A 25,878-nucleotide genomic window follows, 5' to 3' on the forward strand; every position below is an offset into this window, starting at 1 on the left:
AAATCCATATCCAGGCCAGCCATACTGCTCTCTCTCTCTCTCTCTCTCTCTCTCTCTCTCTCTCTCTCTCTCTCTCTCTCTCTCTCTCTCTCTCTCGGTGTCTATGGAAAGGCAAGGCTGCACTGTCTCCGTGTGTAGGCCGCAGAACCCAGAGGCACAGGCTCAGGCACGAACAGAGGATGCTGCCTCTCGCTGAGAGGAAAAAAAGATCAGCGCGCCCTACGAGACGTTGCCACAAACGATGTGTTACCTGGGGCGACCACCACGACGGCTGACTGTCGAGGGCAGCGTCTGACAGGCGAGGGCGGCGTCCGACAGGGGAGGGCAAACAGGTCTGGCAGGCGATGGCGTCTGACAGGCGACAGGGCAGGCAGTCGTCAGAGGCAGACAACAGGACAGGCGACGGGGCAGGCGACGGGCGTGTCTGACGGCGAACAGGACCGACGCGCAGGCCTGATGGCGAGCAGGTCAGATGGCGAATAGGACGGACGGGCACCGACGACGAGCAAGACCCGCTGGTGTGACAATCGACAGCGAGCAGGAGCGATGGCGAGCAGGGTCAACAGTCAGCCGCTCTCTCTCTCTCTCTCTCTCTCTCTCTCTCTCTCTCTCTCTCTCTCTCTCTCTCTCTCTCTCTCTCTCTCTCTCTCTCTCTCTCTCTCTCTCTCTCTCTCTCTCTCTCTCTCTCTCTCTCTCTCTCTCTCTCTCTCTCTCTCTCTCTCTCTCTCTCTCTCTCTCTCTCCATGAAGCTGCTTGAATTAAGAAAGTGACGTATTTACAACGGGCCCTTTGGCCAGCCAAGCATAATCCGAAACAGGCAGCAAATGTTGATGAAGCCAAAAGGTGACAAAATACAAGACATGAGAAGGGAATCCAAACATGGAGTAGCCACCTCTCGAAGTATTAAACTAGCTGAAACCATGGAAGTAATCTGCCATAAAAGCAATCCTCACATACAACCTTCCTGACCTTAGATATCCAAGAAGAGTCAAAAATGAAAGCATTACGAGTTCGCCAAACGTGCCAAAGACCATTCTATCACATAAAATGAAAGAGAGAAGGTAATCCACAAATGGCCACCCCTCTCTCTCTCTCTTTTTTTCGTAAACCCTCTCTCTCTTTTTTTTCGTAAAAGGTAATTATATTAATTACGAAAAAAATACAAGATTACTGGATTACAAGATACATGATGACACAAAGCCATCATGTGAAGAGGTTTTCTCTTTCTCTCTCTCTCTCTGTTTTCTGATTACAAGATACACGAGGGCCCTAGGCCAACGTGTGGGGAAGCCCCGTAGTAATGCACTGAAAAAGTTACACCAATCATGGCAACGACCCAGAGGCAATTGCCATATGCCACGGATGCAAATCCTCTCGAGGGAGCAAGTCGGAGTGTCGGATGATATCCAACTGCCAATGCAAGAGCCCTTTAAGCCTGGCAATATGTCGGGGTACATTAGAGGCCGAATCAAAGAGAAAAGCATTGCGCGTGGTCCAAATGTGCCAGCATCCCCAATATCTGAAAAAGTGAAATAAGATCTTCTCATGCAACTGTGGCGGTGCGGAATACTTCGGGCGCACAAAAACCCAATCGAAAGGAGTTAGCGAGGATCCCACCACCGCGCGCCAAATGTGCGACAAGAGTGACCAGATATTCTTGGCGAGCGGGCAAGAGAGAAAACGATGTCGGGCCGATTCCGCCGGTGTGGTACAGAAGAAACAATTGCCATTCGAGATGCGACGCTTGGCAAGGGCCGAGGCCAGAGGAAGACCACCAATCATTACCCGCCAAAGAAAAACCTTGCATTTGAAAGGTGTCTTATTTTGCCAGCCCTCCATCAGCGTTTTGTGCCACCATGACAGCGATTTCCGCAGTCCCCAAACAGTGTTAGCTTTCTCTCCCAGCCATTGGTGATCTTGAACAAGAAGATGATACACTTGATTAGTGGAGGCCTTTTCCAGACTCAGGCGGCCTGCAAGATCCCAGTCCTGCCAAGGGCGATCCACTGTCAAGGCAGGAAAGGGTTGCCGACCCTGAAGCTTCGACGAAAGCTGCTCCCACAAATCACGGTATCCACGCGGGATCTTAAAGAGTCGCCGAGCAGTCCGAAATGAGACGAGGACATTGCGAGTAGCAAGGGTAGCATCCGCAACCAACATCACACCTAGACGGGCCATGCGATTAAATCTTGGTCTAAGTTGATGTTTATCTTCCCATGAAAGGAGTCTCGATACTGCCAACAATTCCAGCTGAAAGGAGTTAGTCTGCAAGCGGTCCCCCACTGGGTGCCAGCGGGCCTTTTGGAGCACCACTTTCCAAGAGCCGACCAAGTGCAGTAACAAAGAGGAAGAGGGACTGGAAACACAAGAGTCAGCATTAAGGACATGCCACCAGGAGGCCCGAAGCCGTGTGTTGCCATGGCAGAGCCCGCTGTCCTCAAGAAAATAACGGGCTATGATGGACCAAGGGTGGTGGTCCACACACATGGCACGAAAAAGGGACCAACGGAGAGCTAACATATGAGTGTGTGCATCCAAAATCGCTCCGCCACCCATGCGCTTAGGGGTACATGCGTGTGACCAAGAAATCCAGGAAATGCCAGCCTGCAGTGAGTCCTTCTTCCATAGCATGAAACGGATGGGATGAGTGAGGGCCTTCAAAGTAGTAGGAGTCCATGGCAACAATGGCAGGAAATACGTTAGCATTGGAAGCATGATTGTCTGGGCCACTTTGAGGCGGACATGGAATGGCCACGCTTGCGACTTCCAATACATAAACTTTGCTGCCAATTTTTGTGAAATCCACTCCAGCAGGGCTTTTGGCCGTACATCCACCCCCAATGGGTATCCAAGATGCCTGACAATGGAGCCACGGGAAACCACCTGGCCTTGCCAGCCTAAGGACTGCAAATCAGGCTCCGTACAACTGAGAAGGGCTGACTTAAGGGCATTGATGCGAAGCCCAGAGGCCTGACCAAAGAGTGTCCAAACATCTAATGCCCTTCGAATGTTGTCCCTGTCCGCCTGCAAAATCATAAAGGTGTCATCCGCCAAAGATTGGCTAACGAAGTGCTGACCCAACGGAAGAGACAGACCGGCCAGCTGGGCAGAGGCTGCCATGGAGGATAACATTGAAAGGACCGGGTGAGTCGCCAGGGCAAAGAAGAGATAAACCCTCTCTCTCTCTCTCTCTCTCTCTCTCTCTCTCTCTCTCTCTCTCTCTCTCTCTCTCTCTCTCTCTCTCTCTCTCTCTCTCTCTCTCTCTCTCTCTCTCTCTCTCTCTCTCTCTCTCTCGTAAAAGGTAATTGTATTAATTACGAAAACGGATACAAGTTTACATGATTACAAGATACACAATGGCTCTACCCCATCATGTGTAAAGCACACACTGTCTCTCTACAAGAACTAGACGACCAAAGAGTTACAAAATCATGGCAGAAACGCAGAGGAAATTGCCATATTCCAAGAACGTAAGTCCTCCCGAGAGAGCATGTCAGAATGCTGGAGAAGATCTATCTGCCAATACAAGAGACCCTTAAGCCTAGCAATATGCCGCTAAACATTATAGGTGGAATCAAAAAAAAAAGCATTCCGAATGGTCCAGTTATGCCAGCAGCCCCAATATCGAAGAAAGTGAAACACGATCTTCATATGTGGTTGTGTCGGTGTGGGATATTTGGGCTGCACAAAAACCCAATCAAAGGGGAGTAGCGAGAAACCAACCACCGCTTGCCAAACGGCTGACAAGAATAACCAGATTTTCTTAGCGATGGGGCAAGAAATAAATCGGTGACGGGCGGATTCCACACTGGTGGTGCAAAAGAAACAGTTGCCATTGGAGATTCGTCGCTTGGAAAGAGCTGAAGCAAGCGGAAGACCACCAATCATCACCCTCCAAAGAAAGACCTTATATTTGAAGGGTGTCTTGTTCAACCAGCCCTCCATCACAGTTTCCCTCCACCATGACCAGGATTTACGCAATCCCCATAGAGTATTAGCTTTAGTAACCAGCCATTGATGATCTTTAATCAGAAGATGATACACCTGGTTAGCTGAAGCTTTGCCTAAATTCAGCCGGCCTTCAAAGTCCCAATCCTGCCAGGGACGATCCGAAGCGAGGTCAGGAAAGGCTTGTCTGCTTTGGAGCACCATCAAAAGCTGTTCCCATAAATGCCTGTATCCACGAGGGATCCTGAAAAGCCTCCTGGCTGTGCGATCACCCTTGCAGGTGGTTGTGTGCACACTCTCTATTTTGTGACTTGTAAGCGAACCGTCCCCTTCCCCAATGGGCATAAACTCCCCCCAAATAAAAACACAAAAAATTCAAAGTGATTATTACATCGCCTTTGTATGCCCTCGTAGGCCATTTGAGCAGTTGACACGCACCCTTTGTCCAATGTCTTGGCCTCTCTGAGGCAGCCCTTTGAGCTCTTGAAGCAAGATAATCGTCTCTGTAGTTTTAGTAGGTTCTTGGGCAATCAACATGCACCCAGTGACTAACACCCTAGCTACCTTCCAACTGTGTCTTTTCAGCTAACTCTAGTCTCTGCTGTGCACTTTGACTCAGCAAAAACCCAGAGCCTATAATGGTCAGATCTCAATAATATAAAGCTGATTAAAGCACAGGGTTCTCAGACTGCTGTACATTATTCTCTTACGTGCAAAGTAGAAAAGCAGTACTCCCCTTTAGTCTCTGCTGTGCACTTTGGCTCATCAATAACCCAGAGCCAATAACAGTCAGATCTCAAAGACATCATAATATAGAGCTGATTAAAGCACAGGGTGCTCAGACTGCTGTACATTATTCACTAACACACAAAGTAGAAAAGTAGTACTCCCCTTTCAGCTAACAATACTTTCTGCTATGCACTTTGGCTCTGGGTTATCAAAGTTTCTGCTCTGCACTTTGGTTCAGCAAAAACCCAGAGCCAATAATGGCCAGATCTGAAAGACATCATGATATAGAGCTAATTGAAGTACACGGTTTGAATGAGGCTGTAATGTCATAGTGATGGTTTGGAAAGTAGAGATAGATTTTGGTAATTGAAAGCAGCAGCTGCAGTGCACATGAGGTACCTTCCAACCATGTCTTTTCAGCTAACAATACATTCTGCTATGCACTTTGGCTCTGGGTTATCATAGTTTCTGCTCTGCACTTTGGTTCAGCAAAAACCCAGAGCCAATAATGGCCAGATCTGAAAGACATCATGATATAGAGCTAATTGGAGTACAGGGTTCTGATGAGGCTGTAATGTCATAGTGATGGTTTGGAAAGTAGAGATGGATTTTGGTAATTGAATTACAAGGTTTTGATGAGGCTATAGTCATGGCTCAATAAAGGGAGGAACAGAAAGCAGTGTGACAGATTAGATTTTGGTCAGTTTCTCAACATGGAATTGAGGATGAGAATATAGGGGTCTGATAAGGCTTTAGTCATGGCTGGATAAAGCAAAAGAGACTAGAATGCAGTGTGATGGATTAAACTTTGGCCAACTTGTTGAGATGGAATTTGACGACCAATTTGAGGATATCTCCCATATTTCCCAAATTGGATGGCAAGTGGACATTTTGGAGGATGCTATCCTTAAACAATTGAATATCATGAAAATTAAAAATCATGAACAAATTGATTCAGAAACACACTAACCGCTTCAAAGCTACTTTTGCTGCTAGAACTATGAAGCTCATATTTCTCAGCACAACCAAAACCATGCAGCTTCATTTACTGCAGTTGGCTGACTTAGGTATCGATTTTGGCCCTGTTCAATCAATTTCTGCCAAGCCATCCACACAATTGTTCACTTTCTTGAAACCTTATCTGACAGATTACGGCACTATCACCAAACTGATTGCACTTGACTGCCTCCTTGAATCCTACTGTCCCGCTGGTTCATGCCAAGATGCATAAAATGTCCCTTATATATATATGCCTGTAATGCATCCTCTACACTACCAAAATGTACCTCTTCCATGCACACAATGCATTTGTACTCAGGCACATGGAAACCAGTCTTTGCATTGCTCAGAGCAACGCAGGACAACTAATCATATAAACATAGTTTTCACAGCCAAACTGCAAAATAATTTTGATCAAAAAATTGCACCAAATATAAAACCAAAGAGGACCTTTAATACATCAAATTTCCATTGCCTTGAAATTAGAGGATCTACAAAACCAAAGATGTCAAGTTGTATTGGTCACTCTACCAAAGTAGATGCTGCAATCATTGCATAGTCTCCCCATCTAAAAAGTTGACGAGCTTCCCCTTTCGAAGAATGATAAAATCCCGAAGCAAGTCCCACACCAACAACAGAGTTTGCATACATTTTAGCCGAAAGGCTTTTCCTGTCCATTCATACACATTATAACTGCCATGTGTCATCTCACAATAGAACTCTTTTCTTGTCCATTATTTTTTGAATATCACAATCTTGGGCTCTGTACCTGGGAGCCTGAATCCCGATGAGAATAAAAGGGACAGAAGTCATCACATTTGCAACTCTCTCCACAATGTGCCGATCACCTGCATCAACATAGGATCTTGAAAACTGAAGGATGTTCAGATGGTAGATGTGCTTCCAAATAAGATGCTACTTCTAACAAGCAACTGCCAGGTATAGCAGAAGTAACTTGTAGCCAGTAAAGTCAAAAATTGAGACCAATAATATCAATATGTTCAGTATTTTAAATGCACCCGAAACCCAATGGTAGTCACTATATTGGCCAATTTCAACCATCTACATGCTTCTGTTAGTACTATGCATTTTGATGCTCAGAGCCAGGTCATCAGCTTCAATCTCATATCAAATCTGAAACTGAGATAAAATGAATTGGAAACAATGCCAATATAACATATATAAACTTCAAATAGTTTGAGAATCTTTGCATTTCCAATTGAAAATGTTGGAATGTTTTTGAAGCTGTTGGGCATGAAAGTGTGTCAATTTTGAAACAGATTTCTATCTGGCTTCACATAGCTGTACTGTCTGCTTTCGTTAATTCTTTCAAATGTGCCTGTGGTAGCACATTAGCTTACATGCCTGTACAAGGATCATTTGGACAGTGAAAAGAAGGCTTAACTTCATTGGTAAGATGCTTGCTTCAATAGTCACAATACAGCCACCCAAAGGAAACATAATGGAAGGACTGACAATCAAAAAATATGTGCAAACTTGGAAACAGATTTGTCTTAAGCTTCCCATAGCTGTACTATTGGCTTCCGTTGGCTCTTCTGAATGTGCCTGCAGCAGTGCGTCAGCTTGCATGCCTCTAGAAGCATTACTTGTATAGCAAAAAAGAAGTTGCACTTTGTTGGGTCAGATGCTTTGCTTCAATAGTTGCCATACAGCCACCCAAAAGAAACATATTAGAAGTGATTAAATATTGACATGATATGCAAAGCGTTCGATGTATTAGAAATTTTGGAGCAATGCAGAGCTACTTAATGATGCACATCAACCTATTTGCTGGTTCAGATTTCCATAAGTGGCATTCCCCAAACCACAGGTGTACAACATTTTGGGCATTTGTGGGTTAACATATGAAAGTGCGCATCTACACACCTGTATACTTCTCAGGTAAAGCCATCATGAAAACCAAACAGAAAGGGTTATGAAATGAGAGTTTGGGTAAAAAGACGTCACAAGTTCATTGGCACAAAATGAATGCAGGGTTGACAGCTACCAATTTCAATGGTTGATGGGCTAAATGGCTACAAATTTGAACCATTGGTGCTGGTTAGGAGTTTCTTACTAAAACGGTCAAGCAAAAAAAGAAATTCCAGACTTGCATTGGGCAATGGACACTGCATAAAAGAGCAACATGATGTAATGAATTGTTGCCGAGCCTGTACAATACTTCAGGTGTTTTTGTGTGTCAATGTGTGGAATTGTGCACCTAAAGGCTACAACACCTTGATACTTCTGAGGGAAAGACTTATGAAAAGCTTACAGAAAATTGTTGGAATATCTGTCTTATTACACAAAAGCAGGTAAAAGGTTGTCACAAGTTCAATAGTTTACAATTAATGAGGGGGGCAAACAGTTACAGATTTAAATAGGTGGTGCTGGGTAGGAATTAATGTACTAGTTTTAAAGTCTGAAATTTTATAGTGTCATTGGGCAAAAGACACTGCATAAAATCAACATAGTAAGTGATTAATTCCATTGATTCAGGTAACAGCCTTGACATGTTCAACTGCTTATGCATACTTTCCAGGTTTACAATTTCATTCCAAGTCTAGTACCTGTTACCTGAGCCAGGTCCTGCAGATAAGGGACAACCAGATTGTAAAACGGTAAACACAGCTTATCCACAAAGCAATGCAACCAAGAAAAATGCTTCCTAATCACATATTAAACATAGTTACACAACAAACATCTGATAGAAGCTATCCACAATTTTTACAGTCCATGCATTAAGTGTAGTGTACTAACCATGACAGTGTGGAACTGACATTCTTAGCCAAGCTGGTCTTTGCTCCCACAATCTTCTCATTGGAAAAACATTCCAGAGCTGGAAACTTTGGGAGCCCTCAGTTCTGAAAAGACCACAGATGAGTTTGTTGGATCAAGCATAAAGAGTATACTACAAACATCTACTGATTAGATATCTAAGAGATAGAACCTCTGCCTTCCTCTCCCTCTCATACACATTATGAGGCCTTTTTGCCAAGCCCCAAACCCCCTTATCTAGTTACTTTTGCATTGGCTAGGACTTGTTTGATGGTTTCTCACTTTACAGTTTACAATTTTGTACTATCGCAAGTCCTTTGAACCTAGTACAAAGCTCAATGATTGTTTGGGGCAAGTCATCTTTGGCATGGACTCTCAATGCTCTCCAAGGTAAATGTGTAAGGAAACTAGGACATAAGCTTTAGGGTTTCTTGTGGCTCTTTGATTGAATGGCTGGTGACAAATGAAGGACATTATGCTATTGGAACTTGGGTCTTGTTGCTAAACAATACTTGTCTTTAGCCCAAGGCACCAAAATGGTTTACTTGTACCAAGAGGGAACTTCTTTGAAGGATATGTGTTTGCAAATGTATTTTTAGATTGCATATGTGCTATCTGACTAGAAGCAACCCATCGTGTGCTTATGTTTTCCTTGAAAATGTTCGGATTGATACTATTGGGTATTTACCTAAAAATGCATTACAAACTGTTTAGCTCTTTAAAACAACCCCAAAACTGTTAGCCTGCCCTATTTTGTATGTCATTCTATCATCTCCTGGTTGTGTGAGCTCCTGTCGGAGTCTGGCAAGAGACAAAGGAGCTCTGTCAGTTTGCTCAGCATTTATGTGTTTGTGCATTTCACTTTTGAGTGGCTGCTGCCCTATTTTGTGTGTCATTCTATCATCTCCTGGTTGTATGAGCTCCTGTCAAAGTCTGGCAAGAGACAAAGGAGCTTTGTCAGTTTGCTCAGCATTTATGTGTTTGTGCATTTCACTTTTGAGTGGCTGCTGGCCCATTTTAGGGCGCATTTTCCCCATTCGGCCCATTTTAGGGCAGTTGGCCAGTTTTTTGGCAGGCCGCCAGCTAGTCGGCCAGATTTAGGAGGAAAGGACTATTAATAGCAGCCCTCTTGGTCACTCTCACTCACTCTCTTTCCTGCAGATTCAGCACACACTGCTCCTGCTCCTCTCCGACATTGGTGCTGCCAAACATTTCAGCCTGATCTGGTGCCCTCACTAACGCTCCGAGCTGCATGCAGGGACTGATCAGTCCACACCTCTGTATTCAGCATTCATTTCAGTCAGTGCAGTATTTTTTCCTTCATTTTCTGCTCTCTTTTTTTTTTCGTAAAAAGTAATTGTATTAATTACGAAAAAAATACAAGATTACTGGATTACAAGATACATGATGACACAAAGCCATCATGTGAAGAGGTTTTCTCTTTCTTTCTCTTTCTCTTTTTTCTGATTACAAGATACACAAGGGCCCTAGGCCAACGTGTGGGGAAGCCCCGTAGTAATGCACTGAAAAGGTTACACCAATCATGGCAACGACCCAGAGACAACTGCCATATGCCACGGATGCAAATCCTCCCGAGGGAGCAAGTCGGAGTGTCAGATGAGATCTAGTTGCCAATGCAAGAGCCCTTTAAGCCTGGCAATATGTCGCGGTACATTAGAGGCCGAATCAAAGAGAAAAGCATTGCGCGTGGTCCAAATGTGCCAACATCCCCAATATCTGAAAAAGTGAAATAAGATCTTCTCATGCAACTGTGGCGGTGTGGGATACTTCGAGCGCACAAAAACCCAGTCGAAAGGAGTTAGAGAGGACCCCACCACCGCGCGCCAAATGTGCGACAAGAGTGACCAGATATTCTTGGCGAGCGGGCAAGAGAGAAAACAATGTCGAGCCGATTCCGCCGGTGTGGTACAGAAGAAACAATTGCCATTCGAGATGCGACGCTTGGCAAGGGCGGAGGCCAGAGGAAGACCACCAATCATGACCCGCCAAAGAAAAACCTTGCATTTGAAAGGTGTCTTATTTAGCCAGCCCTCCATCAGCGTTTTCTGCCACCATGACAGCGATTTCCGCAGTCCCCAAACAGTATTAGCTTTCTCTCCCAGCCATTGGTGATCTTGAACAAGAAGATGATACACCTGATTAGTAGAGGCCTTTTCTAGACTCAGGCGGCCTGCAAGGTCCCAGTCCTGCCAAGGGCGATCCACAGCCAAGGCAGGAAAGGGTTGCCTACCTTGAACTCTGCGTTTTGCTGTTTCTGGAGGAGGCGATCCCATCAGCCAATGTGTTTTGCATCAGGCGGCCACATTTAGTGGAGGCGACATCTTCTAACAGTGCGTTTGCATCTAGCGAGAGCTTCTAGCTCTTGGCGGCAGCATATCTGGTGGTGTACCACAGTATCTTATGCAGGCGGCAAACGTCCCTATTGTCTGGTGTTGATTGTTTGGTGATTGCAAATTTGGAAGATGTCTGACCAATTTTTGAGCTTTGATGACTCAAAGGAGGAGCTTCTTTCCCGACGCTATTCTACGTAGAGACAGGACTATCAAGAGTTTCGTGATCGACGACAGGAGGAATCTCCTTGAACCCATCCCTCTTCTATCTATGTATCTCAAAGGGTTCCCTCTACTATGAAGGCCTTGTCAAAGAAGCCTCCATAGGATGTTCGCATGGCTTCCCTGATTCCCTCAATACAGGTGTCCATCCTCCCTTCCTTTCCCAAGGAAGATAAGTTGGATGGTTCCAACTATTCCCTATGGTCGTGCAAGGTGGAGTGTATCCTCAACACTTTCGATCTATGGACGATTGTTTATTCACCTATTACTCATCTCGAGGACCCTGATGATGAGGTCTCCATGGACCATGCAGCCTTATTGGATCGGCTCAACTCTCGAGCCCGTTCCTTTCTCTTTATGAGTCTACATAATTATGTTCTTGTGCATGTTCGCAAGTTGCCAATTGCGGTGGAAATGTGGAAGAAGCTTGCATCTTTGTATTAGCACAAGACGTTTGCCCACAAGATCTCCCTTGAGAAGAAGTTGCAGCTGCTCAATCTTGATGATTCTCCTTCTATGAAGGAGCACATCACGAACATGGAGGATATGAGGGGTGAGCTTGCCTCTCTTGGACGGAAGATATCCTCTAAAGACATGGCTATGATTCTTTTGACTCAGTTGCCATCTCTTCGGTTCGATGTCTTCTACACTAGTCTTATCACTTCAAGGACCTGCAAGAAACTCTTATGGGAGAAGCTTTTACCGCTTGTCTTGGAGCACGACGAGCGACTCAGAGAGGTGGGGGCCAATGGTTCTAGCTCCACCAATGCTTTTATTGCAGGTACAAGTGCCGGGAAGAAGAAGCAGCAGCAGCAGCAAGAGAAGGCCAAGGACAAGAAGGATTCAAAGGAGAGGAAGCCCCAAGTGCCCACACTATGGGAAGGGCATTCACCCCGAAGAAAAGTATTCATAGAAGTACCCCCATTTGAAGACGAAGAAGGATTTGAAGGATTCAAAGGCTATCCCTGCTACCACAGAATCCGTCTTTGTACATTTGTTTGAGGTGGAGGGTACAGCTCTTGCCTCTTCTACATTAGTAAAGCCTTGGCTTGTGAACAATAGGGCTTCATGACCTATCAACTAGGATTGGCTTCAGGACGTGTTCCCGAGGGGGCACAGTCACCATTGGTGACAATTCTTCCGTTTGTGTTTGAGGAGTGGGGACTATTCCCTTATGCGAGGGTCCTCTATGTACCAGACTTGGGTTTTAACCTCTTGTTTGTTTATGGTTTGACCAAGTTAGGTACCCGCGTTGTAATTACGTAGGATGAAGTTACCGTGGAGGATGCTTCCTCAGGTGCCACTCTTTGGATTGGTACAGAGGAGGGTGGGCTTTATACGCTCACAGTCTTAGTTGCGCGGTCTTCTCACGAGCTTGGGCTGCTTTGGCATGCTCGTTATGGGCATCTAAACCTTGATGCAATATGGCGAGCTTCTCAAAAAAAGGTGGTGGAGGGACTTTCAGATTTCCCTCCTATTCACACTTTGTGCCCTAGCTGCTTGCGGGGCAAGTAGCATAGGCAGCCACATCCCCAGGTTGCTTCTAGGAGGGCGTCTTTACCACTGGAGTCGGTTCATACCGATCTTTGTGGACCTTTGGGCACAGCCTCCCTTGGGAAGGCCAAGTATCTGATGTTGATTGTTGATGACTTCAATCGTTATGTATGGCCTTACTTTCTAGAGTACAAGAGCGAGACATACTCTCGATTCTGCAAGTGGAAGGTATTTGCGGAGACACAAACTACTTCCAAAGTTCGTAGTATTTGAGCTGATCATGGTGGCAAGTTTACTTCTCGCCTCTTTTCTCAATTTCACAAGGATCACAGCATTTGGATGGAGTATTCCCATCCGAACACACCATCGGAGAATGGTGTGGTGGAGCATGCAAATCGGACCATGGTGGAGATGGCCCAATCGATGATGGAACATAGGAGTCTTCCTCATTCCCTTTGGGGTGAGGCAATGGCTACTATGGTTCACATCCGCAACCGCTCTCCAACTTCGGTATTACAAGAGACGACTCCCTATGAGGCTTTCTTTGGGGAGCAGCCTTTCGTGTCTAACTTTCGCATCTTCGGATATGATGCCTATGTCCATGTGGACAAGAAGAAGAGAAAAATGAAGCTCAACTAGAAGTCAAGGAAGCTTATCTTCATAGTCTATAGCACAGCCACGAAGGGATATCGGCTCTACGACCCGATGACACTGAAGATTGAGGTGAGCAAGGATGTCATCTTCGATGAGGCTGCAGCTTCCAAGGATCCGATTGATGGTTCTCTTACAGGTGATAGTTCATCATCGACTAACCCTCCTCCGCCTTCTATTCCTCTTCTTCCTTCCAAGTTGCCTCTTAGCACCCCTCCTCCTCCTTCGGCTCTTTCCCCTCCTAACCCTCCTCCTCCTTTACCCTCTACTCCGGCTTCCCTTCCATCTTTGATAGACGTGACTACTTCTTCGTCGAGTTCTTCCACCCCTTCAACCTCCCCTCAAGAGTCTTCTAGGGATACTTGGCCGTCAGAGGAGGAGCCTTCTTCCATTGAGGAGGATCTACCTTCCCTTGGTAAGAGGGAGTCCCTTCCACAAGTAGGTGCTTTGCAAGTTCCAAAGACTACTCGATCTCTCTCGCAGTAGCAAGAGTCTCTTAGGATTCCTCGGTGGTACAGTTAGCTTATGCAGGATTCCGGTGTTACTTACTTTCATGCTACTCCTCCTGGTCCACATAGATCAGCCCAATTATAGGCCCAACGATGTGAACTATGCTTTTATGTCATAGATTCTTCAAGATTCCAAGCCTTCTACAATCACGGAGGCTCTTGCATAGGATGCTTGGAGATAGGCTATGCAAGCTGAGCTCGATTCCATCGAGCGAAATCAGAATTGGGAGCTCATACCGCGTCCTAAGAAGTGGAAAGATGATAGGTGTGAAGCGGGTCTTTAAGACCAAGTACCTTGCCAATGGTTCCTTGGACAAGCACAAAGCTAGGCTTGCCGCCAAGGGTTTTGCACAATGGGCAGGATTGGATTATTTTGAGACCTTTGCTCCTACGGCTTAAATGTCTACTATTCGAGTTATTTTGGCTCTTGTAGCCCACCATCGTTGGCATGTCTATCAGATGGATATCAAGTCGACCTTCTTGAATGGTGTCCTTGAGGAGGAGATTCATGTTTCATAGCCTCCAAGTTTTCTTGTGCAAGGGAAGGAGGATCATGTCTACAGGTTCCGGAATGCCCTTTACGGCCTGAAGCAAGCTCCTCGTGCTTAGTACCAAAGGATTGATCATTTCTTTGTGCACAGTGGTTTCCATCACTCCGCTCATGACCCCAACCTATACTTTCAGGTTGAGGGTAGCCGCTGTGTTTTACTGATTTTGTATGTTGATAATCTTATCATTACAGGGAGCGACACTCAGGAGGTGGATCACACTTAGACTATTCTACGACCGAAGTTCGACATGACGAATCTTGGGCTCCTTCACTTCTTTCTTGGATTGAAGATCTATCAGATGGCACAATGCATTTTTATTTCGCAACACAAGTAAATCTCCGAGCTTCTTTCGGAGTTTCATATGGCCGAATATCGGCCTATTTCTTGCCCCCTGGACCCAGAGTCCAAGTTTGTGGCCGATGGAGTTCCCCTTCCTAATCCCACCCATTACAGGTGCCTTGTTGGCTCTCTTATCTGACTTATTCATACTCACTCGGATATTTCTTTTGTGGTGGCTTTGTTGTCTTCTTTCATGAAGACTCCTACCCAAAATCACTAGAAGGCAACCTTGCGTGTTCTTTGGTATTTGCAGGGGACTCAATCCTACGGAATCGTGTGTAGAGAGGAGGTCACTCTCTCTGGATGGAGTGATTCTGATTGGGCAGGTGATATGGATTCATGCCGATCCACTACAGGATATGCTTTCTCCCTTGGATCGAAAGCTATCTCTTGGAGCAGCAAGAAGCAGCCTTATGTTCGAACGCTTTGGAGGCAGTTTGGCTTTGCCGTATGTTGGCAAGATTGGCTTTTCACAACCACGACCTACGGAGCTACACGTGAATAACGAGAGTGCCCTTGCTCTAGCCAAGAACTTGGGTGTTTCATTCTCGCACAAAGCACATTGAGGTTCAATACCACTATGTTCAAGAGCGGATCGTAGATTCGGAGTTGGCGGTGGCCTACTATCCCACATAGGACAATGCAGCTGATCTCTTCACAAAGCCTTTGCCTCAAGCTTCTTTGCTTCATGTTGTAAGCTAGATTTAGGAGGAGAGGGCTATTAATAGCAGCCCTCTTGGTCACTCTCACTCACTCTCTTTCTTGCAAATTCAACACACACTACTCCCGCTCCTCGCCAATATTGGTGCTGCCACACATTTCAGCCTGATCTGGTGCCCTCACTAACGCTCTGAGCTGTGTGTAGGGACTAATCAGTCCACACCTCTGTATTCAACATTCATTTCAGTTAGTGTAGTATTTCTTCCTTCATTTTCTGCTCTCTCTTACTCTCTTTTTTTTTCGTGAAGATAATTGAATTAAGTAGTAAATATTTACATCAGACCATCAGGTCAACATTCTCTCTGTGTATCTCTTACTTTCTATTACATCAGACCATCAGGTCATCCAAGAATCTCTCTCTCTCTCTCTCTCTCTCTCTCTCTCTCTCTCTCTCTCTCTCTCTCTCTCTCTCTCTCTCTCTCTCTCTCTCTCTCTCTCTGTGTTTACATTCTATTACATCAGACCATCAGGTCCTCAAAGAAAGTGACGAAAGACTGTTAGGACTATGACACAAAGAGAAAATCACATTGCTGGTGTAGAACGAAAAATGGCCAGCCAGTGGGCAGAAATGTCAAGAAGAACCAAGTCAGCTGATATCATAGAAGAAATCTGCTATAGCACTAAACCTTGAATACGGGCCACATGACCATGGATGTCCGAGACCGAATTAAAAAGAAAAGCATTCCGAGTACGCCAAATATGCCACAAGGCAATCCATCTAAGGAACTGGAACAGATAGGAATAATCAAAATGCAAAGAAGGCACAGAGGGCAGCTTTCCCATAATCCATGACCGGGCTGTTATCCGGAGCTGAGTCGCCAAGAGCTAGACATGAGAAATAAAACACCAGATCTGTCGCGCTACTAGACGAGGCAAAAAGATGAAGCAATGTTTCATCACATGTAGTGCAAAATACACAACGACCAGCAGAGATCTTTCGGGCACGCAGCACCTCTCCAGTTGGAAGACCACTAATCAGCAATCTCCACAATAAGACTTTTCCCTGATAGGGAACCTTAGACTTCCAAAGCTGAAGGAATCTTTCCTACCACTTCTTTTTGCCGTCCCTAATATGCCATAATTTATTCACCTTTGTAGTGACCCATCTCTTGGCCTCCACCATCTGATGGTATATTTGGTTAGCAGACCTCTTGTCAAAATCATCTGGAATCACAAACTTCCAGTCACGCCATGGATACAATGGCTGTAGCACTGGTAAAGGAGAGAATCTCTGAAGTGTGACCTGTATGGATGACCAAATATCACAATATCCACGAGGTACTTGAAAGTGTTGACGAATACACCGAAAAGAGTAAAGACAGGACTGCCCAGGAATAACACCATCAAAAACTGTCTGCAACCCCAAATGAGCCATCCGATTAAATTTAGTTTAGAGTCTATGCATATCTTTGTCCGGCCAATCCAACAACCTAGAGGAGGCTAAGACCTCTCCTTGCAGTGAATACGCCTCCTTGTGAATCTCACGAGGGCGCCAAACTGAAAAACGTAAGATCTCCTCCCAGGATGCAATCAAATGAGAAAGGAGAAAAGACTGGGTGGTCTTAATTGGTCTCGAGGAGTTAAGCACATGCTACCAAGAGGCACAAATAACCGTATTATCATGAGAGATACCAGTCTTTTCAATGAAAAATTTTGCAATGTCCAACCCAAGGATGACTCTGTACACATAATGCCTGCAAAAGGGCCAACCTCAAGGCTTTCATATGCAAATTAACATCCAACAGAGCTGCTTCCCCCCATTCGTTTAGGCGTAGTCACATGCTGCCACGAAATCCAAACCTGACCCAACCGATTCCCCTTCTTTTTCCACAACATAAACCTGATAAGCTGAACAAGTTCCAAAAGGGACTTCTTAGTCCAAGGAAGGAGTGGCAAAAAGAACGATATCATACTGATCATAATACTTTGAGTAACTTTCAGTCTGACATGTGAAGGCCAGCCTTGAGATTTCTCGTACATGAACTTGTCATGAATCCGAGAGGCCATCCAATCCAGTAAGGCCCAGGGTGCTACCTCCACCCCAATAGGATATCCCAAGTATCAAGTTATATTTCCCTTTGGGATCACAATTCCATGCCAACGCAAGGCCTGCATATCGGTCTCCGTAGGAGAGAAATGTAGATTTCTGTGTATTAATATGAAGACCAGATGCCAAAGCAAAAAGATTCCATGCCACCATTGCCCGATTAACATTAGTACAATCAGCCTTAAGGAATATAAAAGAATCATCTGCCAAAGATTGACCCACAAGTTGAGTACCACTGGGAAGAGTCAAGCCAACTATCTCGCCTTGATCAACCAACTTGTCCAACAATGAGAGCATTGGGTGAGTGACCAAAGCAAACAGCAAAGGGCTGAGAGGGCAGCCTTGCCTAAGAGATCGAGATAAGGCAATTTCTTCTATGATCCCTCCATTAAGTGACCAATAGTGTCAACAAGAGAAACCATGCGAGGGCCAAATCCCATTGTAAACAATAATTACCATAAAAAGGCCAGCTAACATGATCAAATGCCTTCTCAATATCGAGTTGAAGCATTACTACTTATTGTCCTAAAGCTTCCCAATTGTACATTCAAGTCTCAAGATATTATGCATGATATTCCGACCTTTAATGAAACCATATTGACGTGGATGAAGCAGGTACGGAAAAACTTTCTGCAATCTGTTCGCAATGATTTTGGAGAAGATTTTATATAACGAACCCATAACGGAAATAGGTCTCCATTGTTTCAAAGAGGTAGGGAAGGGAACCTTGGGCAACAACCAAATGACAGCAATCTTCCAATCGAATGGCATGGTACCAGAGTTCCACACTTGTTGACACAGGCAAGTCAATGGGTCTTTAAGCTGTTGCACATTAGCTGAAAACAGCTCATTAGGAAGCCCATCCCAACCAAGGCTTTTCCTTCGGGGTAGATGGGATAGCACTTCTTCCGCTTCATCTTCTGAAATATCCGCCTCCATTAAGTCCACCCATTCTGGTTTGACCTGGTTGCTTATCAACTCGCAAATATAGCGGTGAGTAGAGAGGACAGCATCAGAAGAATTCTCTTGCGGACCTAACAAGGATTGATGAAAGTCGACACACATACGAATGATGGAGGCCGGATCCGTCACCATAACACCCTCTTCATCAATTAAGCGCACAATATTTTCACTAGCATATTTCTGGTGAAGGCGAGCAAAGAATTGATGGGATTGGCAATTATTATCATATAAAGCTTCTGCTCTGGCCAACAGTTTGTATTTTGCATATTCCTGTTCTTGAAGAGAATGAACCCTACCTTTCAACCATTTAATGCATGTGATCAATTCATCATTAGAATCCCCCAATTGACATAAAGACAAGGAGTGGGCCAATAAAGATTGGGCATTCTGCAATTCAGCTCGTAAAGAAGAAGCCTGATAAATACCATACTGAAAGGATAATTGTCGGGCATTGTCCCTAAAAACAACCCATGCATCCCTCTCTCCGAATAGGACCTTCAAGCTAAAGGAAGCAATCAGTTGTTGAACATATTCTTAAAACTGATTCTGCTGCAGAAAAGATTGATTAAAACGAAGAGGCAACCGAGTAAGAAGAGCCTTAAATACATGAACAGGTCTATGGGTCATTTCCAAGACCAAAGGGTAGTGATCTGATAAGACATGCCATCGTTCCACCCACATGTCAATAACTGTAGGAAGAAAGGAATCACTCTGACAAATATATATCCTATCCAGTCTGGCCCAGGTGTTAGGATGTTGCAAAGATCGATAGGTATAACCAAATTGTAATGGATACATCCAAAACCACATGTCCTGCTTTAAAGATCCAGCTGCAAGGACATCCCAAGCCTGTCGCTCAGGACCATCCATAATAGAGTGCAGAGAAGTAGCTTGATCCCCAAATAGACATGCATTAAAGTCGCCCATGACAACCTTGGCGAGCCATGGAAAGGCAGCGCAGGTCATCCCAAAGTTGACAACGCTCCCTTACCGTGGAAGGAGAATACACACCCACCAACCACAAAACCTCTCCCTCATAAAGTATCTCTAGAATTACAAATCAACCTCGAGGGTCTTGAGAAACCAGCGATGGCTGCAGGCAAGATTTCACAGCCAACATAACTCCAGATTTATATGGAGCTCGACCACTTTAAAAAACAACATAATTCTTATAAACATATTAGGATCCAGCCAAAGCATGTTGTTTATGCTCCACTGCACAAAATACATCCCACTTTCCAACAAACACAACTTTCCAGAACCGATACTGCTTACTACGCGAAGAGATACCTTTCACATTCCACAAAGCAATTCTCATAATAAATCAGAAATGAGAAAACTATTGAACCACTGCTTTTCCTTTCCCTTTTACATCTATAGCTTTGGCTGCCTGGAATCTTTCCATCTCGCTTTGAATTACATCTACAAGGTCCGCCCTTTGCAAACCAACAATCGAAGCACGAGAAGAAAATTGTTGTTGCTGTGAACAAAAAACATCCCTAGGAGGCACAAGCCTCCCTTGCATATCAAAGGGCAAAGCAGAATTGGAATTCCTTTTATCATCTCCGGTCGGTACACATGAAGATTGAGGATTCATATAAAATCCCCTACCTCTGCATTGAAAGGTCTAAGTGATAGAGTGTGGCAATGGGTAGGCAGGAGCCGAACAAGATGCTTGTCTTGCATTACGTCTAACCACCGATACCCAGAATCTTCCCAAGAAGACACATTCCGATCGACCAAAAGGGAAGTATGCTCAGGGCCCACTTGAGGAACCTCCTTTTTTACCTTCATCACAACCATGTTGGGGAGGCATCTTAGGATCAGCTCGAAGCTGTTGATATATGTGGGAAGGCTGGTGGTCTTGCATATCCATGTCTGAATATATAGATCGCTGCAACACCTCCGGATTTTTGTAACATTCCGAAATAAAATGGCTCAACTGGCCACATCGGAAACAATATCCTGCAAAAGTACTCCATTTCAACTCATTAACCAAGGTTTGCAGTCCTGGAATCTGAAAATGAATTTTCATCGTGCGAGGTTTTCTTGTGTCCCAAAGCATGCATGCCCTGTTCCGATTGCAGAAAGCCAGGCGAGGCTCTACCAACACGTCGCCTAAGGTTCTCAAAACCAAGAGAGGAGTCTCCAAAGATGTGTAGGGAAATCAACCACCTCCACCCAAATAGGGCATGCATGCCTCAACACCTCCTAAAACTCGGCCATGGGCCTCCAAGGGACCATGTGAACCAGTTGCCCATCCAAAAACAAAGGGATGCGCTGCATGATGAATGACCGCACTTCCGAGGAGTGAAAAAGCACCTCAAAAAACCCCTTGGGACCATCATAAATCTCTTCAACAAGAGGGGCATGCACATGCCCTGGAGCATCTTCATGGCACTGTTGAACATTTACAAGCATAGACAATAGCCAGGTACGAATCCTTGTAAGGGAGTCCTTCCTGTAAAATAAAAGATGGCTGGCCTCTCATGGAAGGTAGTAATCTACTGCAAAACCAGTTCCGTTCCCATAACTACATCTACATGATCCCCTTTCAGAAAAGAGTTAGCTTTACTCTCATTAGCATGAACATAATCAGACATAAGATGATTGGCAGTGGCCAGCATGAACTGCAGAGACCCATCAGCCTCGACCTCTGGCTGAGGCGAATTTAGGGGGCATAATAGCGGATCTTCAACCGACATCTTCTGACGTTTACCTGTCTCATCCCCTTCTGCCAACTGACCGGAATCCTCCGCCAATGAATCATTGTCTGAATCCGACAAAAGTTGGTCATTTCCATTCCCTAGATGCTGGTCAACAAAGGCCACATCGATACCATTTGTGTCCTGTAGATTCTCCATCATTAATCTAGATGTTGAGCCTAAACTGCTTTGTCTCCCTTATTGCAAGCTTGAAGACCACTAGTGTAAGTGTGTGTTTGTGTGTGTGTGTGTATGTGTGTGTGTGTGTGTGTGTGTGTGTGCAGTGAGCTCTACTCTCTCTCTCTCTCTCTGAAGCAGGCCGCCAGTCGCAGGGTCACACGCCAGTTCCCTGTGCAAAAGGCACAAATACCCACAACAACTTGAAGAGGACAGGGATAAGGGCTATCGGGCACAGGTCAGTTGGGCGACAGGGCTTAGGCACAAGGTGGGCAGTCGAGAGGGCACAGGGCGACCAATACATGATAGCTAAAACCCTACGAGTATGGTTCTTGACAGATGTTACTGCCCTGTGACACTGGCGTGTGTGACGGGACGGGCCTAGAGTGGCGTGACGTGACGTGGCAATCGTCACTCTGGCGTGACACTGGCGTGCGTGACGGGGCAGGCCTGGAGTGACATGACGGGCCTGGCGTCCGACTCTCTCTCTCTCTCTCTCTCTCTCTCTCTCTCTCTCTCTCTCTCTCTCTCTCTCTCTCTCTCTCTCTCTCTCTCTCTCTCTCTCTCTCTCTCTCTCTCTCTCTCTGTGTCGTAGCCCTGCTCACAAGGGACCGAGCAGAGTTGTGCCGGCTTGTAGACTTAATGTTGGCTGCACGAGAAGGCAAGGGCAAGGGGCTGAGATCAAATCGTTGTGCAGGGTCACGAAGGGTCGCCATTGCTCTGTGTGCGTGTGCGTGTGCGTGTGCGTGTGCGTGTGCGTGTGTGCGTGTGCGTGCCTTCTTCCGTTGCACACTCTCACAAAAACATATACATTACCAAAAGTTTCATTAAAAGGTGCATGGCCCTACAAAGTTTGTGTCCCATAAGCAAAACCCTAATTTGGGAGGCTCTTTCTATATCTATAAATAGACACGCTGCCCACCATTCAACCTATCCCTGTCTTGCAAATTTTCAGCCATCAACCTTAATCAATGGCTGTCCAGCCCACATGATTGCCGCTACATCATCAACCTAACCACTACTGCCTGGAGACTGCTTCCATCTGTTGGCAACATCTTCTCCTGCCCCAGACAACTTGCATTGTCAATCTATAGCTGCCACCTTGCTAATCAGCACTCTGCACGACATCAAACAGCTAACATTTTGACAGCGCAAGCCTGATTCTCAGTTGTTGTATGTTTTCATGCCTATGTTTAGCAACTAATCAGGCCACCCAATTGTCAGAGTGCAGCGATGCGGAAGCGTAGGACAAAGACTGAGAGAGAGTGAATACAGACGAGAGAGAGAGAGAGAGAAAAGGAGTGTAAACGCAAAAAATTTGCGGTGTAGTATGCTGTATAAGAGTGCAAAAATACACAAGGGGGCAGAGGAAATATCTGTGTATGTCTCCGACTTGATGACCTCGATCTCCATCAGCCCGAGCACAGTCTGTCTCAGTCAACAGATCTCAAGATCAGAATCTGAAATCGCTGAATAATGTGTAAACAATGTGCTAGAGGACTGCTATATAAAGCAGAAATAAAAGGCATAAAATAAACAGATCGGCTGCATTAAATGCAACCGACTGCATTAAAATAATGCCTAAAAACAGTCCGACTGCACTACATGCTACCACATGGCACCTGCGTAGTTTGCAGCCTATCCAAGGGATGACTCAAATGCTAACACCCCCTCTCAAATCTTGGACGAGGCATCAGACTGAGGGATCGGGAATGCTGTCGAAGAAGAGTCTCGGGAAGCACCTTTGTAAACAAATCTGCAAGATTATCCTCCATCTTGCAATACTCCACATCAATGGTCCCATCCAGAAGCTTCTCCCGAATGAAATGATATTGGATCTCGATGTGCTTCGTCCGGGCATGGAATACGGGATTCCGTACCAAGGCAATGCAACTCTCATTGTCGCACCACAGAAGAGTAGGATGAGTGTGGGGGCAGCCAAGCTCCTCCAACAATCTCCGAAGCCACACAACCTCACATGTGGTGGAAGATGCAGCCCAATACTCCGCCTCAATAGAAGAAAGGGCTACCGTGGGCTGCTTCTTGCTACTCCAAGAGATAACACCTATACCCAAGATAAAACAATAGCCTGTAGTAGACCATCAATGGTCCACATCGCCAGCCCAATCTGAGTCACTGCAGCCTGCAAGAACCAAATCTGAAGTATCTGTACCTCCGGGATAAGAAATCCCTAAGTCAGAGGTCCCCCTCAAATACCGAAGAATCCTCGGAGCAACCTGCCAATGCACCTGTTTGGGTTCCGTCATGAACCTTGCCAAAAGACCGACAGCAAAACAAAGATCAACACGAGTGTTGAGAAGCCAAATCAGGGATCCAATCAACTGACGGTAGCGTGAAGCATCCATCACGGGAGAATCTAAGTGTGAAGTAGCCTTCCAATTCGGATCCATAGGAGTAGTAATGTGCCGACAAGTCTCCATCTCAAAAGTCACCAAGAGCTCCTGAATGTACCTCTGCTGAGAGATGAAAATCCCCCTCTGAGACTAATAAATCTCTTGACCCAAGAAGAAATGAAGAAGCCCCAAATCCATCATCTCGAATGTCTAATGTAAAGATGTCTTGGTGTCTCGGACCTTCTGTACATGATTCCCTATCAAAATCAAATCATCAACATACAACACAAACAACACACGACCAACCTCGGAAGTGTGCACATAAAGCTGCGGATCGGCCTTGGAGCATCGATATCCCAACTTCGACTAAAGAAACGAGTCAATCTTCTCATTCCATACACGCGGAGCCTGCTTGAGGCCATAAAAGGCCTTCTTCAACCTGTAAACTTTCCCATCTGAGGATCCAAAGCTAGGAGGCTGCTCAACATGGATCTCCTCTTGCAAGTCACCATTCAGAAAGGCCGACTTCACATCCAATTGATAAACAGGCTATCTCTTATGGCCAACCAAGACAAGAACAGCTTGAATAGTCGCCATACGAGCAGTGGGGACAAAAGTGTCATGGAAATCAATGCCTCTACGCTGAGTAAAACCTTTAGCAACAAAGCGAGACCAAGTGACATTCCTCTCAATAGCCTCCAACTCGGCTTCCATACCCTTCCGCCAATGATCTGACTGCAAAGCCTCCTTCATTGAAGTGGACTCTCAATCCTGCATAACACGGGTCAGCAAACAATAGTTGGAGCAGACAAGCTCCGAAGAATGTGTGATTCTTTCGTAACCTCCGCGGTCCATCTTGCGGTTCCCACTCCTCAGGGACCCCCTCGATCCCGGAATCTCGGAGGGTGTCACAGGCCCAACGAGGAGGAGGACGAACCTCTCCCCGTCACTCTCCATCTACTGAAGACTCAGGAACATCCACCGGTGGAAGCTCCTCGGGGGTGGCCAATGGAAGAGAAGACTCTGAATCCGAAGAAGAATCTCCATCAAGCGGCTCTGGCTCCAAGGAAACTATCTCGGGAGCCCAACTCTCCCCTAGATCTCCAAGGACGGGGTGCTCCTCACCCCCCTCTGGCGCCAGTACTTCCGCGAACCGCACATCTCAGCTCGTGTAGACATCCCACTTAACGGGATCAAACAAACGATAACCTTGGGATTGGGAGCTATAGCCAACAAAAACCTGTCATCGAAAAGTCGCCTCGAACTTATCATGCTGCGTCTTCGGAATGTGCACATAAGCGTCACACCCAAAGATCCTGAAGTAAGAGACATTGGGCTTAGTCCCGAAGTAACCCTCAAAAGGTGTCATCCTGTCAACGGCCGAAGTGGGAGATCGATTAAGGATGTGAACTACAATAGCCACTGCCTCGGCCCACAAAAACTGAGGTGTCTGTCAGTGCTTTATCATGGTGCATGCCATCTCAATTACACTTCGGTTCTTCCGCTCCAAAATGCCATTCTCTTGGAGTGTTGGTGTTAGCCCCTATCTGCACAAAAATGAGCAAACTCATTAGATATAAATTCACCTCCCTTGTTTGAACGCAAGGTCTTCAGTCGCCGACCAGAACGGTTCTCCTCAAAGAGAAGCCAATCCTTGAAATGAGAGAAAGCCTCTGACTTCAAAGTCAAGAAATAGGCCCAAGTCATCCTGATGTAGTCATCTACGATCAACATGAAGTACAAGCTCCCCTTCAGGGACTCAGTCCTCATCGGGCCACAAAGATCCATAAATACAAGCTCCATGGGTGAAGTAGACCTCCTAGAAGCATTGTTGGGAATCGCATCCCGATGCAATTTCCCACGAATGCAAGAGACACATGGCTGATGGCTCACCACTATGTCTAGCAAGCCTTGGACAAACGACCCTCAAAACGCCTTCCGAAGGTACTCCTAGTTCAAGTGGCCAAACCGAGCATGCCATAGCTCGGACTGTGTCTGAGAAGCAAGAAGAAGAGAAGTAAGAGCTAAAGAAGACTTCAATTTGTAGACTCCATTCTGTCAGAAGTGGTGCAGCAATGGAAGCGTAAAGAATATGCTGAAATAAATGCTGAAACACAAGACAGAAGAAAGAATGAACACAGTAGACAGATGAGAACTCAGATGTATGCTCGGGAAATAGAATCCATATCGAACACGAGACAGCAGCATACAACGGTGAGTCACTGGCTGCGTGGGCTCCTCAGCACCGGCTCCTCTCTCCCAGAAGGATCTCCACTGATGGCTGAAGTACCACAAACTGTGGAGGAGGAGCCCTATAAATAGCCACAAAAGTGGGGAGCAT

At 45.7% G+C, this 25,878-nt stretch overlaps 1 protein-coding gene across 2 annotated transcripts in view; it reads right to left on the minus strand.

Annotated features, from left to right (window-relative positions):
* The window catches only part of LOC148031138 (uncharacterized), an 85,023-nt gene that overhangs the window by 24,062 nt on the left and 35,083 nt on the right, over window positions 1–25,878 (minus strand). For both annotated transcript variants that reach the window (XM_087684676.1, XM_087684675.1), the window contains exons 2-4: window positions 8,437–8,540; window positions 6,446–6,524; window positions 6,208–6,346 (exon numbers count right to left, since the gene is read on the minus strand). In XM_087684676.1, the coding sequence (XP_087540802.1) occupies window positions 6,208–6,346; window positions 6,446–6,524; window positions 8,437–8,540 (322 nt within the window). The remainder of the gene's footprint in view (window positions 1–6,207; window positions 6,347–6,445; window positions 6,525–8,436; window positions 8,541–25,878) is intronic.

The sequence above is a fragment of the Lygodium microphyllum genome, chromosome 9 (genome assembly GCF_053477565.2).
Source record: "Lygodium microphyllum isolate KBCC chromosome 9, Lygodium_microphyllum_v1.1.10, whole genome shotgun sequence".
NCBI lineage: Eukaryota > Viridiplantae > Streptophyta > Polypodiopsida > Schizaeales > Lygodiaceae > Lygodium > Lygodium microphyllum.